Source organism: Maniola jurtina, chromosome 9, assembly GCF_905333055.1.
Source record: "Maniola jurtina chromosome 9, ilManJurt1.1, whole genome shotgun sequence".
Taxonomy (NCBI): Eukaryota; Metazoa; Arthropoda; class Insecta; order Lepidoptera; family Nymphalidae; genus Maniola; species Maniola jurtina.
In genome coordinates this window covers 8,143,291-8,164,764 of record NC_060037.1, presented here as the reverse complement: position 1 = coordinate 8,164,764, position 21,474 = coordinate 8,143,291, and the positions used below count along the sequence as shown (strand labels likewise).

Here is a 21,474-nt window from a genome sequence, read left to right as displayed (position 1 = left end):
TTTTTGGGTTGTGCGTCTAAACTATCCAGGATCGCGATCTAAATAACAACGTAAACAAAACTTGCAAAAGAGTTACTGGCCATGACACAGAAGCCAGAGTTATTATATAAAAATAACCAGTAGTTTAACTTAGCAAACAAAGTAAATCGACCTGTAGTCAAATGAATAACTCACCTATAAGTATAGACACTGGCTTGTGCTCATGAATGAGAGTTATTGACAAATGATTCGCCTTCTTACTCTCGAGAGCCTCTATCTCCATCAAGTGAAATCCATTGTCGATCTACAACAAAAGTGACATATTATTATTATTATTAGAAATGGGTCAGGAAAGTATTGAACATACAGAACTCTCGGATCGGGAGATGCGAGAGCGATTTTTGATTAAATTATTTTTAGAGTCTATTATCCCATACAAGAATGTGGCGTGTAGAGGTATCTACAGGAGACCTATGTCCAGCATTGGCCTTCTATCGATTTATGACGATGATGGAGATCTTTTTTCCTTTACTAGATTTAAAAGAAAATAACTGACGATCGCCGTTTACGAGGTACGTTTTATAGAAATACTTAAAGAAATCTCTGCCCTAACTCCCATGTAATCCCATGCTACATGCAAAATTTTGTATGAAAATAGATCAATTTTTTTGAATAATAAGCATTCTGCACGCAAGGCAAGGGCGGTTTAATGAACGGCTGGTCAAATAGCCGCCTCGATTACAAAAGTGTGTTAAAATTGCTTGGTGGCGCACTCATAACTATTGCTTTTTATGTTCTTAATCAATCTTTTTTTTAGTTAACTAACCAAAAAAAGAGAGCTTAGTGAAGTCGAAATATTCCAAAAGACATTGCAAAAACCTTTTTCCAGACAAATGCAAGTTTAGTGACCCTTTTCCAATAACTGCTAACCAAACATAAACATGTCTTGCACTGATTGCATAATCACATTGTTTCTTTGAGTTTGTTTTATTTGTTCAAAACTAAACAAGGTCAATATGTTTCTAAATAAAATATATTGATGGAAAACCTACAATGGAAAAACTTTCAATTTGCAATTTTTTTTCGAAGTGGTGAAAAGTCAAGACACATTCATTTATATCGCAATTTTAATGAATGTTTAAAGTTTTAACAGTGGTTTAAAGAATTTCATTCTAGCTACCCATATTAATCATGAAGTAACAGCTATAATAGTTTAAATTATCAAGTTTAAATACTCTAATTAGCATGTTTATTTGTCTAACTTTAATTATTATATTATTAATCAATACTATATCTTTAACTAGGATAGTATGACAAACCATGAAAGAGGATACAGGGAATTTAATTTCAGTAAGCTTTCCTGTAAAGTGTAATACCATAAGGAATTTATTGAATTTTATGTGTTTAAGAAAATGATTATATTTTTCTTACCCTTGTTGGCACTTTTGTTGTAGTAATAAATACTCTAAATGATGTCACAACCTGCAAAAATACAATATTTTGACATTTTCAGGTTTATAAGATGAAATATTACTAGAAAATCTTATTGAAATTAATATCATAATTATAAACTAATTATTGAAATTACAAAAGACAGAATAAGTAATTTATGAAAATCAATACAATAAACGATTTTTTTAATCACATAATATATAATCTGTGTTACTTCTGGATAACTTAACTTTCCAATAGTGAAAGAATTATTAAAATCAGTTCAGTAGTTTAAGAGTTTATTGATTACAATGAAAGAAATCTTTCTTCTTTATAATATTATATATTATTATAGTATAGATAAATCACACAGAAATAGGTGGTATTTCAAATATTACTACAATGCATTACTGCAATATATGAATTATTAATACAAACACATACTATAATAATAATGTCTATACAATATGCTGTTGATAAAGGATACATAAGATCATATAACAATAAGCAAGAGCCACTATTATCTCAAAATAGCTCAAATGGGTTGTTGCTGTGGGTGTGGGTGCAGGGACAAACATAAACAGTAAATACATAATAAACCACAAGACACACCTAAGTGACTCATTTCATTGTCCAGAATCTAATCAGTCACAGTTGTTACAACTTATCAATGAGCATTGGAAATTGGTACTCATTAGTACTAGCTAACTAAAAACTAAGTTACTTTTTGTATTGTTTATTTAATTTAACCATTCCTTCATAAGTTTAAATATATATGAAAAATAAATTGTATAAAATCAGTTTCTTTTTAAATAAATAAGGTTGTAACAAATTAAATAAAAATAACAATTATTTTTAGTAACCTGATCTATTTATCGCTTAGGACGTAATTAATTACTTAACGAAAAATGAACAATTATCTAAAAACATATCTTATCAAAGTGACCAAATAATTACTTACCAAGACACGATTATCAACTTTATCTCCTCTCGATTCCATACGAATAAGTGATTTGTAAAGAATTCTAACATTTTTCCCTAGGACATTGCTGATGCTCTCTAGAAATGTATAAAATAATATTTAATATTTTTGTGTAATTTACAAAACATTTCATAATTTTGTGCTAAATATATCATTCAGAAAATTGTAAAGTGGCTGAAAATGAAAACATACCATTTAATTCTGTGGATATCTGGGATTTTGTTGACATTTTCAGGATTTTCTTTAATGTCATTACTACGAAAATTATATTTTTTTATGGCCTACTACATCCATGCTCAGAGCACAATATATAAAAGAGATAAAATTATTTAGCCATATCGAAAACTAAACATACACATTTCACTTTATTATTTGAAGAAATATTGGTATTGACTAAAAAATCCACAATACATCTCCTTGTGTCGGTAGCTCAGCCGTAACTTTTTTTTACACAAATCAAAGAGTATATAACATAACCAATCACAGATGAACAACGCCCATTATAGTCCACCAAAGAGTATGTAATCAATTATTATATAGTCCACACCACAGACTAATAATATATAGGATAGTCCACACACAATTTTCCCCATAGACAAGGGTTCTATGATTTCCACATAATATATGGCTACCAATATAACCGCCTCCTCCAAAGAAGAAAGAAATCAATGCCCAATGATTTTTAATAGATATAGGTAGTATAGTGCGTTTCATCGAATAGTACCTATGGCGTTATGTTGGCTCCCCTGTCTGTTGGATGGTCATTGGCACCATATTGGCATAAGAAGACGCAGATTTTGTATATTTTCATTTGATTTTCATTTCATTCATTCAGGAAAATCAAATGAAAATAAACAAAATCTTCGTCTTCTTATGCAAATATGGTGCCAATGACTTGGACAGATATCGAAGCCAACATAACGCCATAGGTGATATTCGATGAAACCGGATGAATCGCACTATAGTAGTACTCTAATACGTCAATGTCAATGCCCGTCAAAGGGTCATCAAATCAGTCAAAAATCAATCAAAGTTATCTAGCCTTCTAACGTAGTTGGTATAAAATAAATGACCATATCTTGATCCCACCATAGACCTACGATTTTTCGCTTCGCTCAAAGACTGACAAAGCGAGGGAGCGAGAGTAGTTAGATAAGACCAACTGCCACGAGCGAAAGCGGGATAGCGAAACAAGATGCCGATAAGTCATTGTTTACGTGAGTATCGGTCCGTAAGAGTTCGGCCTCTTCCAAGTCGAGGTGATTTTTTGCATTTACTAAATAATTTTACGATTAAAACGTAAAATCTATGTCCTGACACCATTTGATTTTTTAAGATTATAAGATACTGTTTACTTCACGTCGTTAAACTAACTCATTAGTGTCCTATGATTTCGCCAGTAAGACTATCGATAATACAATGCTACAGTCAAGACAACTCTATTTCACGCACACATTTACGTTTCATTTTTTGTAACACCGGTAATCTGTCATTGTTCATCTAGTACATACTAAATTTATGGATCCCACCCCATCTGCCTTCTATAATACATACTCCATGGCTCTTCGTTTGAGCGCAGACCATAAATTACTAGCTACCTATCCCTATCCATAATCCAGATTCCAGAGCCGTGAAAAGTAAGTATATAAAAGAAAAGTATATTCTATTTATGGTGGTGTGATTGTCACCACAGACCAATACATATTATCCAGATGTTATCCTGGACTTCGTCTGTGTTGGTGTTAGCTGGCGCGCGGGCTCTGCCTTTTTGGAGTGTTTTTTTTTTTTTTTTGTTAAAACTGACTGGAAAGCGCTCTAAGGGGATGCCGTACATATGTCGGCGAGCGCCAGCACAGACGGGGTCCATACTTGTATAGTTTAACTAACTTGTTACAAATAACTACAAACTTGACATTGGTTAATCTTTGTAAAGCCAGACGAGAGAGGGGAAAAAAAAAGATATTATCCTATATGTTATTGGTCTGTGGTCTGTGGTGATTGTGGTGGTGGTTTGTGTTTGTGGACTTTGTGGTTGATCGAATTTTTTGTGTGACGAATTTAGCAAATAAAAACATTTGTGCATTTTATGATCACTTCTATAATAATTATCTTTTACAAGTTACAATATAATATTCAAGCAGTTTGAAAAATGAATAAAAACTACGAAAGATGCACACACTGCAACCGACGCAAATGGCTTGCCACTGGATGCCTTCGAAAATGGTTGAAACCGATGGAATGTAAACATTTTCAACGAACTGTAGACAGCAAAAGGGACTTTAATAACACAGATATAGTCAATCGTGTTTATTTGCCTGATCGTAAGCCCCCTGTCAATACGAATAAGTTCGTTAGGTTTTGGAAGAATAAACTTTTCATTACTGGCAGTGTTCAATCATTACAGAGATATTTTGGAAATAAAAATAGTGGTGGTGAGCATTTATGTAATTATCGTAAGACAAACGAACCCTCAACTTCGACGGAGAAGCATATGGTTACTAAATATGACTTAAAGAAGGATCTGGAACTTGAGAAGTCGAATATCAAGTGTCAGCATGCTGATGGTCACTCAGTACTCAGAGGTCATCACCAGCACGCGTCAGTTGAGAGTTGCGCTATATACTGTCAACTTTCCAAGTAAGTTTAGAGACATTAACCACACTGAACTTTTTATTCTATTCTATAGCTTATAATATTGCAAGCAAAGATATTAAAGCATGACGCATATTTGTAATATATGTATATAATTTATAAAAAAATATCACTAGCATTCTGTCTTAAGAATCAGTTGAATGGATATTCAACTGATTCAGACTTAAAACAGAATTTAAGTCAATAGCTTTGAACTGTTATATTTTTGTCTCAATCTATTGAAAAGTTTGTGAATAAAGTGATTTTATAGTTACTAGCTTATGCCCATGACTTTGTTGCGAACACAATTATCCAACCCCTATTTAAACCTCTTAGGGGTTGAATTTTCAAAAATCCTTTCTTAGCTTTGTTCATTCTTCTACATCACAATATAGCTATCTGCATGCCAAACAGCCTGATATGTCCACTAGTTTGAGCTGTGCATTGATAGATCAGCCAGTCGGTCATCCTTTAATATATTCAGATAAAATTATTTTAGAAATACTTCTTACTTCTCTTCAAAATGTAATTCTAAATTGATTGTATTTGTTTTCAGACATGGGTGGTACTGGGGTGGAATAACCTCAAGTGAGGCAGAAAAGCTTCTTGCTGGACAACATGACAATGTTTTCTTGGTGCGAGATTCATATGACTCAAGGCACATCCTTTGTGTTTCTTTCCGCTGTGTGGGACGCACCCTACATGCGCGACTTAGACATGCCAATGGACTGTTTTCTTTGAATAATGAAACTTATGTGCCAGCAAACAGAATATCTGAACATTGTGCTACTGTTGCCGTTAAATCAAAATTGTTTGAAATGCCCGTAAAATTAGCCAGACCCTTGAACAGGTATTAAGAAACCTCTGTGGAATATTCATATATGTCATTATCAGCTGACAGATGTACACTGTTAGACATAGGTCACTTGTAGGGACTTCTGTAGCAGCTCTGTTGCAGCTGCTCCCTGAGACTTGTTTGATCTTTTCCATCCACATGGTGGTGGGGTTAGGTTAGCTGCCCTTTAGAGTGCATTGGAACCCCAATATTTATAAACTACATGCTAAATATTTATATATTTTCAAACTATGTGCCTTGCCTATTACTACTTCAGCTATAATATTAAATTGTAAAATTTTGTTGTTTCAGATTTGCAAAGTTAGATTCCTTGCAAAAGATCTGCAGATTTGTGATAAGGCAAACAGTTTCAGAAAATTTATGGAATAAATTGCCACTACCAACCAATCTTATATCTTATGTGTCACTTGGCAGTGATTACATTGCCCCTTTATAGACATACAGAAAAGAAAAATGCTTTGTGCCTTAAATCTTCAATGCACTTATGGTATGTTTAATCCATTATTAATCTAAGACATATCCTATACTTATTACAATTGACTATGTAAAATGTTTATAAATTTTATACAAATCTTTGTTAAAGAGAAATAAATGATTGTACTGTGATTATATAAGCAGTTTTCTTAATATCTAACAAAGGTAAGAAAAAACCTGATTGAAAACATAAACCTTTTTATTTATTATTAATAATGAAAAATATAAGAATACTGCAAGCGTTTTTCTTCTAAAGCATCATGAACATACTTCTACTTCAAACTATTTATTCCCAACATGTTTTTTGCCTGAAAGTACAATAATAAAAATTATTTATTATATTAATTATTAATATCTTTTAACTTGTGCTGGTCTGAAAAATTACATCTATTATAACTATACTGCCAAAAGAAAGTTGCAGGTTGTCTACTTGTAAATTAAGATTGCAATTTATCATCATTGTCAACTGATAGGACTGCACTGCCTGGTCTCTTGTAGGGACTTCCACATGCAAGTCTTGAGCCACTTCAATCTAGCAGCTCCTTGCGACTTGTTTGATGTCTGTCCAACTTGTGCAAGGGTCTTCCAAAGCTGCGCTTTCTGGATACAATTCATCAGCAAAGCTTCATTTTATTCAATTAATAGAAGAAAAAGGCAATTTTTTGGCAGTAATCCTTGATAAATTCCTAACTGATTTTGATGATCTTTCCCATATGATTAATTTTGGTGAAAATCTTTAGGAAGACACAGTTTTTTTATTTACCGTAACAAATGCTGCGGTCAAGGTTTGAGGAGCAACAGTTACAGGATTCATGTTGAGGGCTATTTGAATCAATTCTGCATCTCGTATACGTGATTTAACAAAACTTCTCGTAGCATTACTGTTTTGGCTACTGTCTGTCAGGTAGAACAACTCTGATGCTTTATAAATTCCAGCTAAGCCCACTCGGCGAATGTACCAGTTGAACTAAAACATAACAATAGTTAATTACAATAAATTATTAATAACAAGAACTTCTTATTAAAAAAATAGAAATTCAATAATAAATAGAACTTACATCCACACTACGATCACCTGTATGATAACAAATATCATCAACTAGAGAGAGGAGAGTGGCTAGACAGTTTGGAACATTATTTGGAAGAGTTTGTATCGCCATTGCCTTTGGCCATGTGCTCCTAAAATAAAAATATTTCTTTTTATTAAAATTCCCAAAAAAAATGTTAATTGATTTTCGGTTCACATTATAGTCATTATTGGCATCTCTTTCTTGGTACACAACAATCTTTTACCTACTGACCAACTTTTTTGCTCAGAATATTTTTTTATTTTAAGTTACTTTCACTCTCTCACACTCTTCAGGTACAATGTCAATCGAATAGTATGCTAAGAGTTGAATAAATAAATAATTATATTAAATACTAGCTGATACCCGCGACTTCGTTCGCGTGGATGTAGGTTTTTAAAAATTCCCGTGGGAACTCTTTGATTTTCCGGGATAAAAAGTAGCCTGTGCTAATCTATCTCCATTCTAAATTTCAGCCCAATCCGTCCAGTAGTTTTTGCCTGAAGGAGTAACAAACATACACACACACACACACACACACACACACACAAACTTTCTCCTTTATAATATTAGTGTGAGTACATACTTGAATGGTTCAATCATCAACAGTCTTGTCATTATTGCATTTTCTATTTGTTGAGCTGGTACTTTCGATTCCTTTAACTCCTCTTTTGGCCACTAGTGAAAAAAATTACAGATTTAGGTATATAGATTTAACAAATATATAAAAAACTGCAATCAAGGGATATCTGAGAATTACTCACAGATTTCATTTCCTCAACAAGTTTTTCGTTGCATGTTATGTTGAAATAATGTACAAGATCTCCCCCTCCATTTGGAAATAAGCCATGACTAACACCAGGATAGCCAGCAGCCTCAGCTCCTTGGGCTAGAGAGTCAACTGACCAACCACTTTTTGTGACGAAGTCTAAAGCTTTTGCTAAAATGCGTTTTTTAACATCCTCTTCATATTGATGGTCATCCTGATCTAAAGTAGCTGGCACCACAATTTCTTTTTTTACTCCTTGACAATAGCTTCGAACGATCTTTTGTGTGTCATTTAATGCATTAGTTGTGAGTCGAAGAGAAATAAATAGTCTACGACTATTCCTCATGGCTGTTAACAAAATTTTATCAAAATCCATTAATAATATGTAATTACTTAAGAGTATAAACATATTTTAGAAGTCATTAAGCACAGCTCAACAGGCAGCTTCATTAACAGCCTTTGTAGATCTATAATGTAGTTGAATTAAAATAATGAGTAATGGCCAAATAAATAAATATAACAAGTGTAAATCAAAAATTTATAACACCCCCAACAAGTGAAGATTTACAGTAACTAGAAAAGAGCAGATAACTTTCAAAAGGCTGAACCGATTTTCTTGGATTATAGCTAAGAACACTCGATCAAGCCACCTTTTAAACAAAAAAAAACTAAATTAAACTCGGTTTCTTAGTTTAGGAGCTATGATGCCACAGACAGATACGTCAAACTTATAGCACCCCTCTTTTTGGGTCGGGGGTTAAAAAACAGAACTAGGTAATGTTTTTAAGATTTTATTTAAAAAGTATCAACAATCACATTTCCTGGGATTTATTCAATGATATGCATTCAGATAATCTTGCTAGCAAACATTCTATCAAATGAAAAGCATTTAGTCCTGAGCGCAGTATTTGCTTTTTGCTCTCTGTAGGTATCTTGTCTAACATGTTTCCTGCTACATTTATTGCAATATCCACTTCTTCATCAATTTTCTTAGTTTTCTGGGCCTCTTCAATATCCTTTAATTTAACTTCGTAATGAGCTTTAGACATATTTAAGCCAGTCCTCAACTTTTCTAAATAATCTGATTGAATAAATGAGAAGCATTCTCTAATACCAGTCCTGTTACAAACATCTTTCAGTGCAAGGTAACGTAGAAAATTTAATGAAGTGATTATTTGATCTGCTAATTCTACTAGATCAGATTCTGCACCATGAGGCAAATAACAAATTTTATTAACCATATCCTGTAGTTCTGCACCAGTAAAACAATCTGGCAACTCAGATTCTTTAAAAGCTTCATCCAGGGAATTTTTATATAATGTGATAGCATAGCCTATCATACCAGAATGATTAGCCACACTTAAAATGTACTTGATCAGTAAAGATCTACCCTTATATTCAAACTTATTTATATGATCAGATATTATTTTAACAGACTCTTTGCGCATTGACTCATAATTACTGTATATAGAAGTATTTATTAAGCTTTTACATAGATTGTAATGAACTGGTAATTTAAGTATTTTGTAGGAAACATTATTGGGGTACTTTTTTAATATTTCTTTACATAAAGATATACCCTTTGCTTGAGGTCCATATTCAACAAAGCTTAGAAAATGTATAACACATAGCAACATTATGTGGACCACATATTCATTTGAGTATACAAGTGGGAGTGCTAAGTCTGGCACAGGGAAATGTGCAGAAAAGATTGAATAATATAATCCTGATAATGTAGTAAGATTGATTTTTTCTTTGTGCTCAAATGGAGACAATTCTTCTTCATTATCAGTAACAGCTTTATTGGACTTAGTTTTGCCACTTTCTTTGTGATGTACTTCCACATATGGTAATAGCTTCATTACATTTTTCACCAAAGTACTTATATCTTGAATAATATTAATACAACAAAGCCTAGCTTCACTACTTTTGTTTGAATCTGGATCTAAGTCTACATAGATTAAAGGCTTGCCAAGCAAACTTATTAGAAATGCTGATATAATTTCTTTTGTTCTGACTTTTGCATCAACTGCTGCCATTTCTATAACAAATGGACTGTAAAACGGTGGTAACAGTGAGTAAACTTTAATGATCCTTCTAATATTAGGATCAGAATCCATCAAGAGACGTTCTTGCCCTTCTAATTTATGTTCAGGGATTGGTATGGCATCAATGTATGTTGCTATAGAGTTAAGACACCATTCCAGAGATCTTCCTCGTTTAGCAGACAGTTTCAGTAGAAGCTGTTGTAGTGGTTCTAAGATGATGGCAAATTGGGCATCATTCTTAGCTACTTCTATCTGTTCAATAAACTCCAAAAGAGCTTCTTCAGGAGTGGCTGACTGCACAATTATGGCTAACAATTCCTCGCAAGCACTATAAAGCGAGGGTTTAATAACCATTGTTTCATTTTGAATCTTGCCTACTATAACTGATATCAAGTCCCAACAGTTATCTTTAAAGCTATTAGCATATTTATCCTCAATGGGCACAGTGAGAGCTTCCTTATATTTGCCAGAATCCAGTAGCGAAGAAACAAAATCCACAACATCTACAGTTTGTTCCATGATGAGGTGTGGAAAGTAAGCTTGTAATTCCGAACTTTGACCTCTGAAATTAAGTATCGATACTGTAAAAACATTACTAGTTGTAAATATTATTTTTTTCTAGTTTGGATGTACAATCTTTACTTGTCCACATTAATAATATTAAGTACCTATTTATTTCCATATTATTTTAAACTGATTAAAAATGATGCCACTATAAAAAGAAAAAAAAAACAGTTTTACAAGTAAAATTGCCTGAAATAAAGAACATTTATTTATTATATTTTTATTTTACAGTGATTCGGTTATTTAAAAATATGGAAACAAATTAGATGTATGATGATGATGATGTATTTAGATTTATATTACAAATTAGAATTTTTGCATGACATAGGTACTTACAATTTAAAGCCCTTGGAATTTTATTCATGGCAAATTATTCCAGCTCCAAGTTTCAAAGGAACGATTGCAAAAAAGCTTTGCGCTTTTTGCAAACTCAAAACTCTTTTCAAATTTTTTCGGGAATCCAGTTTGTTATATAGATAAGTTGATTTAAATAGGCATCAATTTTCATAAAAGAAATGTACCTATTGGAAAATGCAAGTTCTTATTTCACAAATGCAAACCACAGATAAATAACTAGCAAAAGTGAAAACATAGTGAAAAGTACCTAGCAAACCCAGGAAACCACCCACAGAGTACTTTTTTCTTTTTTTTTCTCTCTCGTCTGGCTTTACAAAGATTAGCCAATGTCGAGTTTGTAGAAACAAGTTAGGGGAACTATATAAAGTGATAATTATGGACTTTGTTTGTGCCCGAAGCCCGACCACTTTCAACAAAAAAAAAAACACTCCAAAAAGGCAGAGCACGCGCGCCAGCAAACACCAACACAAACGAAGTCCTCTAGGCTCTTTGCTCTTTGATAAGGTGCTGTCTAGTGTCTATATTTATTTATTCTTTGGTGCTCTGAGCTGTCTGTCAATTTCAAAATCAAAATGCCTTGATTTTATTTAATTTTAAAGGCTTTGAAGGTATTATCTTTTAAACTACGATATAAGAATCATATTATTAAAGTAGTTCTACTTGAGAATAAGTACTTGTGCAAGCTATTAAACTATCAACATTATTGCGATATAATAAATTACTTAAATAATTGACCATGGCCACTAAACAGAAGAATATTTTTACTAGAAGTAAACCTTTGATGAACATTTACAGTGGAGTGGATCAGGAAGGCAAAGAGGTAAGTATATCATCTTATTCTTTTTTTAATATGTATTAGATAGCATGTTTTATTTAATTAACGCCATAGAGCAGGATTAGTTAACGCCGCCGGCGACTTGATGTGCATTATTAGTTTTTTAAATTCCCTATTTCCTAGTAAGGAATTTAAAAAAAATCTGGGTCTAGCACATTCTAATATAATATTAGTATGAATAGATATACCAAAATACTAATCTTCCAGGTGGAAGTACGTGAAGATGCAGAGCAGCTTGTTAAATGGCATGAAATATCAGATGCACTAGTAGCTGCCGGGTACTATAGGGCCCAATTACAGGGCTTGTCATCTTTTGATAAAATAGTTGGTGGTATCACATGGTGTATTGAACTGTGTGATATAGATGTTGATATTAGTTTATTGTTTGAGGAGAATCTTACCATTGGGAAAAAGATGTAAGTATTCCTGAACACAATATTAATTTATCACCTAAAACCTAATATAAATTTTTGTAATGTGTACTTGGTAGTTTCCAATGTTTCTTTGAATCATCTCCTATAATATGAGGGGTTACTCTAAAGTCTAAACATTAATGAAAATACCTACTTTGACCAAAATTTATTTCAAGATTTGTCCAAAGGCCTTATAATATTACCTTGCAAACTCTTTCCATAGAGTTTTTTTTATTTAGATTGAGTTGAGACTTGATCCTTAATTTTTTTGCAGAGCATTAACAGAGAAAATAGTAAAAATTCTACCAAGTATGAAATGCCCTTACATTATTGAACCACATCAAATACAAGGATTAGATTTTATCAACATCTTCCCACTGATCCAGTGGTTGATAAAATACTCAAGTGAATTCAGAGAAGCTAAAGAAGATGAGCTGCGAAAGTTTGCTGTGATGCAATATGAAAAAGATCATATATTTGAATCTGATCGTGCTAGTTACATCCAAAATGAAAAGCTATTGAGGAATCTTGTTATTGTTCAGGTATTATAGCTTTATTGATTTAAAATATTACCATGTGGTTAATTCTGTTTTACGCTATCTCTAAACTAAATTTATAAGTTTAAGGGTCGGTACAAGTTCACGCTGAATGCCCTTATCAGAATTGCACGCTAATGTGAAAGAATTTTCCTAATCGGTTCAGTAGTTCCAGACCTACCTCCAAACAAACTTACAAACTTTATCTTTGGTTGGCATTTACTGGCGCGCGTGCGGTGCCTTTTTGGGAGTGTTTTTTTTTGTTGGAAGTGGCTGGTTTTTATGTTTTGCTGGTGTTTTTTGGTGGTGGAACTGACTGGGAAGCGCTGGCACAGACGATCCATCCAAGTCCATACTTGTATAGTTTCCCTAACTTATAAATAACTACAAACTTGACATTGACTAATCTGTGTAAAGCCAGGCGAGAGAGAGAAAAAAAAATCTCTATAGTACATATAGATAAAACTATTATAAAGATTGTCTAAAGTGAAGTGGCATGGATGAAAAAGTATGCAGTTCTAACTTCATGAAAGTGTATATCTATTTCCAACACTGCGCTTTCTGGTCCAAGGCCACCATCCTCGCTCCTTGGGACTCTATATTGGTTTGCAAATCCAGCTTGGCAACCCGTTGAGATATCTTGCTTACTTTGGTTCTCCTATATGGATCTCCTCATTTCTTGTGGTGTTTGTGAGGTATTGATATTGACAGAGACACTTTTCATACCATTTTTTTGTTGAGTTTGCTAAATAAGAATTCATATAATTTCCGATTTTATAAAATTATACAAACATTTTCTTAGATCTGGGACTTATTCTAGAACTTATACAAACCATGTAGAGTGAGGAAACGGAAAGGCGCCTTCCCTACCAATGAGTTGGAGCAAGTGAATGGAGTGTTGTCCGAGTACGACCAACGGATGTTGATGCATGTGTCTAACCACAAGGATAAGGAGAAACAGGATGAGGGGCTTGATTTCCTGGTGAGTGAACTTACTATTTTTAGGGCTCCATACATCTGAATGAAAAAACTGAACCCTTATAGGATCATGTGTGTCTGTCTGTCAGAGCCTATTTGCTCAGAATTTACGTGTCCAATCAAATTGAAATTGGGTGCACATTTGTAATTATGTGACTCAAACATGAACATGCAAGTAAATTAATGAATTTTGATTTTTGATCAAATTAAAATATTTAAAAAAAAATTTGCAAACTGTACCATGTCATGTATCAAATCAAAGGGCTTGTTGTGAGGACTTACAATTTTAGAATAAAGTTTTAAAGTTATATTTTTAGAACCACACTTTACGTTTAGCCATAAGTTTACACTATTAGATACACTTCATTCATTCTTTCTTTTTTGTTTATCTTTATCCACTTAATTATCATCGTTGTACCTATTAATATTTTTTTTTTTTGTAATGTTGTGTTCACTTGTAAATAGCGACTACATTTAGCAAATAAGTTTAGATTATGTACTATTTTTAATATTTAATGTAAGTAGCTGTAAGTGAACCTAATTAATAAAAATAAAAATAAAATAAAATAGAAAATATATGAAAATTGACCCCCATTAAAGTTTAGAGATTTGATTACAACAGAATTAGCATTATTGCTATTAATATCGTTTGTTTATTTTTCAGTATGATTATGAAAAAAGTCTGGCTGATCCTTCTGATATGACAACAGAAGTAAGTTGATGAACATTCTAAATAATTATAACATAATTAAGTATTTAAAAAAGAGAGTATTTATATTATATGCAAAAATGGCATTTTTCGTTTTTTGCTTCACTCAATACAACACAAAACAAGCTTGATAAAATTGATGTTTTAATTCGTGTACATGATCCTTTTATTATGCCTTATTAATAATATCTAAAATTTTAGACTGACATGTTTTCTGAGGACAAAGAGAACAAAGACATAGCCAATACAAAAATCCATTATGCAGTTCTACATTCAGAACTAACTGGAGACGTCCCCAAAGAGTTAGAGCAGAAAGAGAAGAACAAATATTCCCAAGACATTGAGAGATTAACTAAAATTATTGAGACTATGGAGATGGATATAGATGTAGTTCGTAAAGACCATGAGGCAAGAATGGATAGTGCTAAGGCGCAATATGCGGATATTATAAATAGTTTGCAGACAATAACTAAAAAGTTAATGAAAACTGATGATTATAGGTATGTAAATTTATTAATTTCCAAAATGTTTAAAACGCCAGTCAAAACCACACAGTTATTTTATTTATTGTTATGTTATGACAGACTAGCCCTTGATTGCTATCTCTGCATAGCGCGAAACAAAAGCCGAATAATAAACTAATCGTGGACTTCCGCGCGGTAGAATTTTTTTTCAGTTATAGTCTTACTAAATGTTAAGTGTTTTTTATTTCAGTGATAAAAATGTTAAAGATATTTATAAGTCATTGAAAGAACTAGCGAAGGAGAGAAATGAACTGTTAAAATTAATTGAACACAGAGAAAAGGAACATAGGAAATTGGAAGAGCTATTGAGGTAAGATTTTGACGTTTCTTCTCTAAAATAGTTTGATATATGTTGCAAAATCAGCGTTTGTCTGTGTTTGTTTATTACTTTTTAGACTAAGTATTACTATTTTGACCATTTTCTTACTACATTCTGTAATGCAATCATGTTATTTTATATGGTGATACCTTTCTATACTAATATTATAAAGAGGAAAACTTTGTATTTTTGTATGTTTGTATTGAATAGGCTCAAAAACTACTGGACCGATTTCAAAATTTCTTTTACCATTACTTAGAGGGATTCTTCCGAATCTGTATAGGCTATATTTTATCCCGGAAAAAAGAAAAAATAAATGTCCACCCGTGCGAAGCCGGGGCGGGTCGCTAGTATATTATATGTGTGTTATGGGTGTTAATAGAAATCTATAGACAAAATCTATTTAAAAAAAATTAAAATATTTCAACTCTAGATTAACTTATCTATGGTGTTATATTACCATCCTTTACATAATGTTTCCTGCAAAAAAGTATGGTATGATTCTTAGCCATCTTGCTTTTTTAGAACTGCCAAAGAACCCGACATGGTTGTGGAAGAGCAACCATTAACTCCTGAAGAATTGAAAGAGTTCCAAGACAGAGAGAAAAAGTTGAAAGATTACATCAGTGGTGTGCGAGTGGAGCTGGGGCACTTGAACAGACAAGTGTTGCGTTACTCGGTGGCTATAGACGAGGTCCCGGGCACGGCGGAGCTGCTGCAGTACGAGAAGAGGTTCGTGGAGCTTTACAACCAAGGTCAGTTACACCATTATTTTTATAATTAGGGTCCCCTATCTCAAAAGGGAAAACGGAACCCTTATAGGATCACTTTGTTGTCCGTCTGTCTGTCTGTCCATCCATCGCGTCGTGTCTGTCAAGAAAACCTATAGGGTACTTCCCGTTGACCTAGAATCATAAAATTTGGCAGGTAGGTAAATCTTATACCACAAGTAAAGAAATAAATTCCAAAACCAGAAATTTGTGCTTACATCACAGAAAAATAATTAAAATGTGTTTCAATTTTCAAAGTAAGATAACTATATCAAGTGGAGTATCATATGAAAGAGCTTTGCCTGTATTTTCTAAAATAGGTTTTTTTTTATGCATAATAAGCAATTTTATTATTACATTGCATTTGTTGCAGTTGCGTCAAAGCATAAGGAAACCAAGCAATACTACATATTCTATAACACTCTGTACGAAGTTAAACTCTATACCTCCAAAGAGCTGAGTCTGTTGAATTCTATCTTAGATAATTATGATGAGTAAGTAGATTTTTAAACTGTTTTATCATAGTTTTACTTTCGTATTGATATTTGTTTCAAATGTTCCGACAGAGTTTTAATGACTTCTATTGAAACGATTCTTCGAAACTTCATATTCGAATTTTGTTCCCAAACCAATACAATCTTGTGTAAACTCCCACTCCTCAACGCTGATGCTGAAAGAGTACTGTAGATTTAAGCTGTGAAGAATAGAAACCTGTCAAATGTGAACTGATATTTTGGAAAGATATAGTCGTCATTAAATTTCGAGTTTTAAATCGTCAATCCTCATGATGTCATGTCCACCGTGATCTAAAACTTTATAATTTGTAAATTAACACCATTAACATAAGTTCAGTTTTTAAATCTATCGGCACTCCGAGCACTATTAACATTAGTATGTCGGTGACGCGACCTCGAAATCGCCCAACGCGATTTGCTTCCTCGTTTCTAATCCGAACTGCTAGGATATGGAACGCCTTTCCGGCATCAGCTTTCCCTTCCACTTTTAATATGGGTACCTTCAAGTCAAGAGTGAATAGGAAACTTCTAGGCAAGCGCGCTCCATCTTTGGCTGCATCATCACTTTCTAGCAGGTCTGATTGCAGCCAAGCACTAGTCTATAAGTTAAAAAAAAGTTATACCTTCAATAATAGTTTAATTTTAGGGTGATGTCATCGGCACGGAAGAGGGAAGAGTTCATGGTCCAGTTTGAGTCAATAGTGGAATGGGTGAACCAAACAGTCAAGAAAGTCGAACAAAAGTACAAACATGAAAAGGAACAGAAAGCAGCGCTACACGCAGAATATTCTAGACTCATGGACGTGCAAAGACAGTATGCTGCTGCCTTGAAGAAGTTGGCAGAAGAGAGACACAAGTTTGGTAGGGACGAACCTTAGTTGTATGGAACTGATAATGTCCTTTCGACCGAATTTCGGCCACGGCGGCCTACCTCTACAGAGATTTACCGTTTTTGCTCGAGATATTACATTGTACAAGTAATGTATGCAAACAGGTGCACTTATTGCCTTACTTTTCTCTTAAGTCTTTTCCTTTAGTCCAATGGGTCGGTAATCCGACACGACCGGAGAGAGATTAGAATTAGATGTTCTCCGAAGCACGGAACACTGCCAAATTCTCAACTACGGGCTGCTAGGAGAATTCCGTGACCGAAAAACCCAATGCTTACCTATTTTTGGCCTAACCTGAGAGTCGAATCCAGGACCTCGTCTTCCGTAATCGAAACTAAGTACTAGACCAACGAGGCATTATGGAATTGATTTAGTGCATGCTAAAATGCTAAACAAGTAGACAAATCTGGGCACGAGGTGTATAACTGCGCATTGTACAAAAACAGATACCTAGGTGGGCCTGTGTATTTGATCCCCAGACTATGGCTAAAATCTATAGAGCGACTTGGACTACGCTCAGACTTAAGTTTCAATTAAATCGAGACAGATTTATGCCAGCTATATAACTCGTCTCGCTGTCTCGTTTTAACAGTGTCTTAAATCTGAGCAACGTCAAAGTGCGCTCTGTAGATTTCAGCCTATGACCAGCGCAGACCGCCATATTGCAAATTCAGATTGGACGACTTGTTTTGCGATCATTGTACTATTTGTAATCGATTAACAATATTTTATTGTCCGCTTACGATACTTTTTTCGTCAGCTTACTAATTTGCCAATGTTACTAGATTATTAACTAGCGATGCTATGACTATACAAATGACTAGACCTATCTACTTTGTAGTTAGCTTTGCAGTCAAAATAACTATAAATAATTAGTTATTAAGTTAACTAAAAACTCATCCATTCCATATTATATTTGAAGACTGAGATAAACTTGTTTTGTATTTATGCACTTTTGTATGAGGATTATAAAATAAAATTTAAACATGACGTAAGCATTATACATTTTTTATTTCAACTATAATAACATTTACAAACGTACCTACATACACAATTTACTTAATAAAAATAATCTATGTCGCAATTTTCAAGGGTCACTTATCCCTCTTTATCCTGGGATAATTTTGACAAATCCCGCTTTATTCCTTGTTTAGATACTTACCTATGGATTTTTGAAAACTTTAACCCACGCGGACGAAGTCGCGGGCATCAGCTAATAATAGGTTAAGACTAAGAGTAACTTTTGCACATTTTTGCTTTAGTACATTTTCGAACCACTAAAATATTTTCTTTCTGGAATTTACAAATGAGATAAATTTTTTTACAATATAAAATCATCTCAAATTCTCTTGGATTATTTACACAGATTTTAAACATTGTAAGAGTGTGTCACACAGCACAACTTTAAGTTGAGTAAGTACTGAACAAAATTCCAATAAAAGATTTATTAAAAAAAAAAAACAAATTTCTAAGTAGGTATGCATCTACAGTTGCGCCTATAAAATGAAGACCGCGCGGGAAAAACAAGGAAAGTCAGTTAAAATCATAAATTGAGTTAACAATGCCATCTAATAGCTTTTGAGAATACTTTTCATCCTATCGTCGTCGCTTTATTAGCAACTCGCTGTTAGTGGCTATGACGCTTTTAATTATTTATTTTATTCGTAGAAAATTAAATTTTATTCACATCGTTATAAGGTAAATATTGAAATTTCATATAGTTTACTTTTGTACTTTGGATTGCAGTTTATTCTTTATGATTAACTGACATTCCTTGTTCTTTCCCGAGTGGTCTTCAAATCTAAGTACATAGCTACTTATTTTCTAATAAGGTCCGTCAAAGAGTGACAACGCTGCTGTGTGCGTGACTTTTGTTGTGCGAGCTGCTGTGTCCGTGACCGTGTGTCTGACCGTGTGACTGACCGTGTGTCTGACCGTGTGACTGACCGTGTGTCTGACCGTGTTTCTGCCCGTGTGTTTGCCCATGTGCCTGGCCGTGGGAGTTCGCGCTCGTCTTCTTATACATGGTGAAGGAGATCAGTTCCCGGTTGGCGTTGGTCATGGCCATTGCGTGTGACACCACGTCGTATCCCAGCAGGCCGTGGATCCGGTTGACAACGACTAGAGTCAGACCTTTTTGGGTGACGCGAACTGTTCTTTCCGATTCGTTTGCCGTTGCTACCGACATGCCGAAGGACGAATTCAGTTCCTGAAATGAAGGGTTATGTAATAGTTAGTATCATATGAAATAAAACCGACCAAGTGCGAGTCAGACTCGCGCACCTAGGGTTCCGTACTCGGGTATTTTTTCCGACATTTTGCACGATACATCAAAAACTATTAGGTATAGGTACATAAAAATAAATAAATACTCTGTTTTAGAATGTACAGGTAAAGCCCTTTCATATGATACCCCACTTGGTATAATTATCTTACTTTGAAAATTTAAACACATTTTAATTTTTTTTTAAATGATGTAACCACAAATTCACGGTTTTCAGATTTATTCCTTTACTTGTGTTATAAGACCTACCTACCTGCCAAATTTCATGATTCTAGATCAACGGGAAGTACCCTAGATAGGTTTTCTTGACAGACACGAACGGACGGACGGACGGGCGGACAGACAGACAGACAAACAACAAAGTGATCCTATAACGGTTCCATTTTTCCTTTGAGGTACGGAACCCTGCGTACTGATCACCTATTAGAAATATTAGATTAGCTTTGTACTACCTAAATACCTACTTATGTAACAAAATTTTAGAAAAAAGTGACCTGTTTCCTCGTAAGTGCCTGTTTATTCCAAGTAGGTACCTACTCGTAGATGTACAGTCACACTAGGAGTATAAGTATTCTGTGTACAGTCATGAATGACTAAGGTAAAAACAACAGACAAAAAATGTAATTGTATTTTTAATTAATTACCTATCTTAATTTTAGGTAGCCGGTCAAAATAACACTGCTTAAGTAACTTAAAAGTTTTTATATTAATTTAGGTACTTGCTTTAATATATTCAACAGCATCAACTTGAAAAGACGTGATATTATGTATCTCTATTGGGCATTTTTAATTTAGGTACTAGTGAATGCATGTTTCAGTCCTAACAATATTTTCACGACTATAGTAACAATCTTGCTATTTAGTACGTAGCTGAAACGTATACATAAATATAATATGTATTTCGTGAAAGGTCAGATTAATTTATTTTTAGAGATCCTTATTTTTTAGTATAAGTACAATCATGTAAACCTACCCTTACAAGCGTAGCTCGTTCATCACGTTTCAGCCCATACACAGTAGCACCTTCATCCTTGGACAGATGAGGTGCGCTCAGGCTGCCCATCACCATGATATAAGGCATAATTAATTTTTCAATCACACAAACACTACTGACTTAGCCGGTTGAACCAGCTTAGGAATTGTTTAAGGTGTTAAAAAATTTTCATCACCGATTAACTGAGCTCATTGTTATAATAATCTTCGGGCGTTTGAAAGGAAAATGTGAGCACGCGGCGATCGCGGCCGCGACAGGTTGTACACTCTTGTGTGAGTGAACTTTGCCAGGTTAGTACCGCCGACGTGGTCCGCGCTTCACAATGGCTGTCTATGTGTGCGGTCCAGGTACGAGCCTCACAGTATGAATACAATGCGTGTGTGGAGGTCCTGACGTCACACGTCACATGGCCTTCACAGGTGCTTGCACGACCTGCGTCCGCGCATGGCGCATTAAGGTACCAACTATAGAACAACTACCTACCATCAACTATAGAATATTACCTAAGTATCTTTACCTGCCAAGTAATAGGTAATGTTAAACCAGCGG

General features: G+C 34.0%; 5 protein-coding genes across 11 annotated transcripts in view; 2 read left to right on the top strand and 3 right to left on the bottom strand.

Annotated features, from left to right (window-relative positions):
• The window catches only part of LOC123868234 (F-actin-uncapping protein LRRC16A), a 42,761-nt gene extending 39,929 nt beyond the window's left edge, over positions 1 to 2,832 (bottom strand). For all 6 annotated transcript variants that reach the window (XM_045910665.1, XM_045910667.1, XM_045910666.1 and 3 more), the window contains exons 1-4: positions 2,585 to 2,832; positions 2,372 to 2,469; positions 1,411 to 1,461; positions 175 to 283 (exon numbers count right to left, since the gene is read on the bottom strand). In XM_045910665.1, the coding sequence (XP_045766621.1) occupies positions 175 to 283; positions 1,411 to 1,461; positions 2,372 to 2,469; positions 2,585 to 2,645 (319 nt within the window). In that variant the 5' untranslated portion in view covers positions 2,646 to 2,832. The remainder of the gene's footprint in view (positions 1 to 174; positions 284 to 1,410; positions 1,462 to 2,371; positions 2,470 to 2,584) is intronic.
• Positions 2,833 to 4,386: 1,554 nt separating this feature from the next.
• LOC123868245 lies at positions 4,387 to 6,490 on the top strand. Its single transcript, XM_045910682.1, has 3 exons — positions 4,387 to 5,029; positions 5,580 to 5,873; positions 6,171 to 6,490. The coding sequence occupies exons 1-3, from the start codon at positions 4,542 to 4,544 to the stop codon at positions 6,313 to 6,315; spliced, it is 927 nt and encodes a 308-aa protein (XP_045766638.1). The 5' UTR covers positions 4,387 to 4,541; the 3' UTR covers positions 6,316 to 6,490.
• Positions 6,491 to 6,534: 44 nt separating this feature from the next.
• On the bottom strand, positions 6,535 to 11,451 carry LOC123868252 (glomulin-like). Its single transcript, XM_045910692.1, has 8 exons — positions 11,406 to 11,451; positions 11,138 to 11,374; positions 9,034 to 10,799; positions 8,185 to 8,537; positions 8,007 to 8,098; positions 7,412 to 7,532; positions 7,117 to 7,320; positions 6,535 to 6,661 (listed from the first exon to the last, which is right to left on the bottom strand). Exons 3-8 carry the CDS (start codon positions 10,754 to 10,756, stop codon positions 6,626 to 6,628), a joined length of 2,529 nt encoding a protein of 842 aa, XP_045766648.1. The 5' UTR covers positions 10,757 to 10,799; positions 11,138 to 11,374; positions 11,406 to 11,451; the 3' UTR covers positions 6,535 to 6,625.
• A 238-nt stretch (positions 11,452 to 11,689) lies between these two features.
• Positions 11,690 to 18,648, top strand: LOC123868237 (coiled-coil domain-containing protein 93). The gene is made up of 10 exons (XM_045910670.1): positions 11,690 to 11,978; positions 12,201 to 12,409; positions 12,681 to 12,948; positions 13,763 to 13,924; positions 14,585 to 14,632; positions 14,831 to 15,129; positions 15,344 to 15,463; positions 15,998 to 16,227; positions 16,616 to 16,736; positions 17,404 to 18,648. The coding sequence occupies exons 1-10, from the start codon at positions 11,895 to 11,897 to the stop codon at positions 17,633 to 17,635; spliced, it is 1,773 nt and encodes a 590-aa protein (XP_045766626.1). The 5' UTR covers positions 11,690 to 11,894; the 3' UTR covers positions 17,636 to 18,648.
• On the bottom strand, positions 18,635 to 21,362 carry LOC123868249 (zinc transporter 7-B-like). Of its 2 annotated transcripts, XM_045910689.1 has the most exons (3): positions 20,905 to 21,362; positions 19,601 to 19,856; positions 18,635 to 19,564 (listed from the first exon to the last, which is right to left on the bottom strand). In XM_045910689.1, exons 1-3 carry the CDS (start codon positions 21,010 to 21,012, stop codon positions 19,485 to 19,487), a joined length of 444 nt encoding a protein of 147 aa, XP_045766645.1. In that variant the 5' UTR covers positions 21,013 to 21,362; the 3' UTR covers positions 18,635 to 19,484. The 2 variants fall into 2 exon arrangements, with proteins under 2 accessions (XP_045766645.1, XP_045766644.1); XM_045910688.1 differs by having other exon boundaries at positions 18,635 to 19,856; positions 20,905 to 21,356.
• Positions 21,363 to 21,474: the final 112 nt, after the last annotated feature.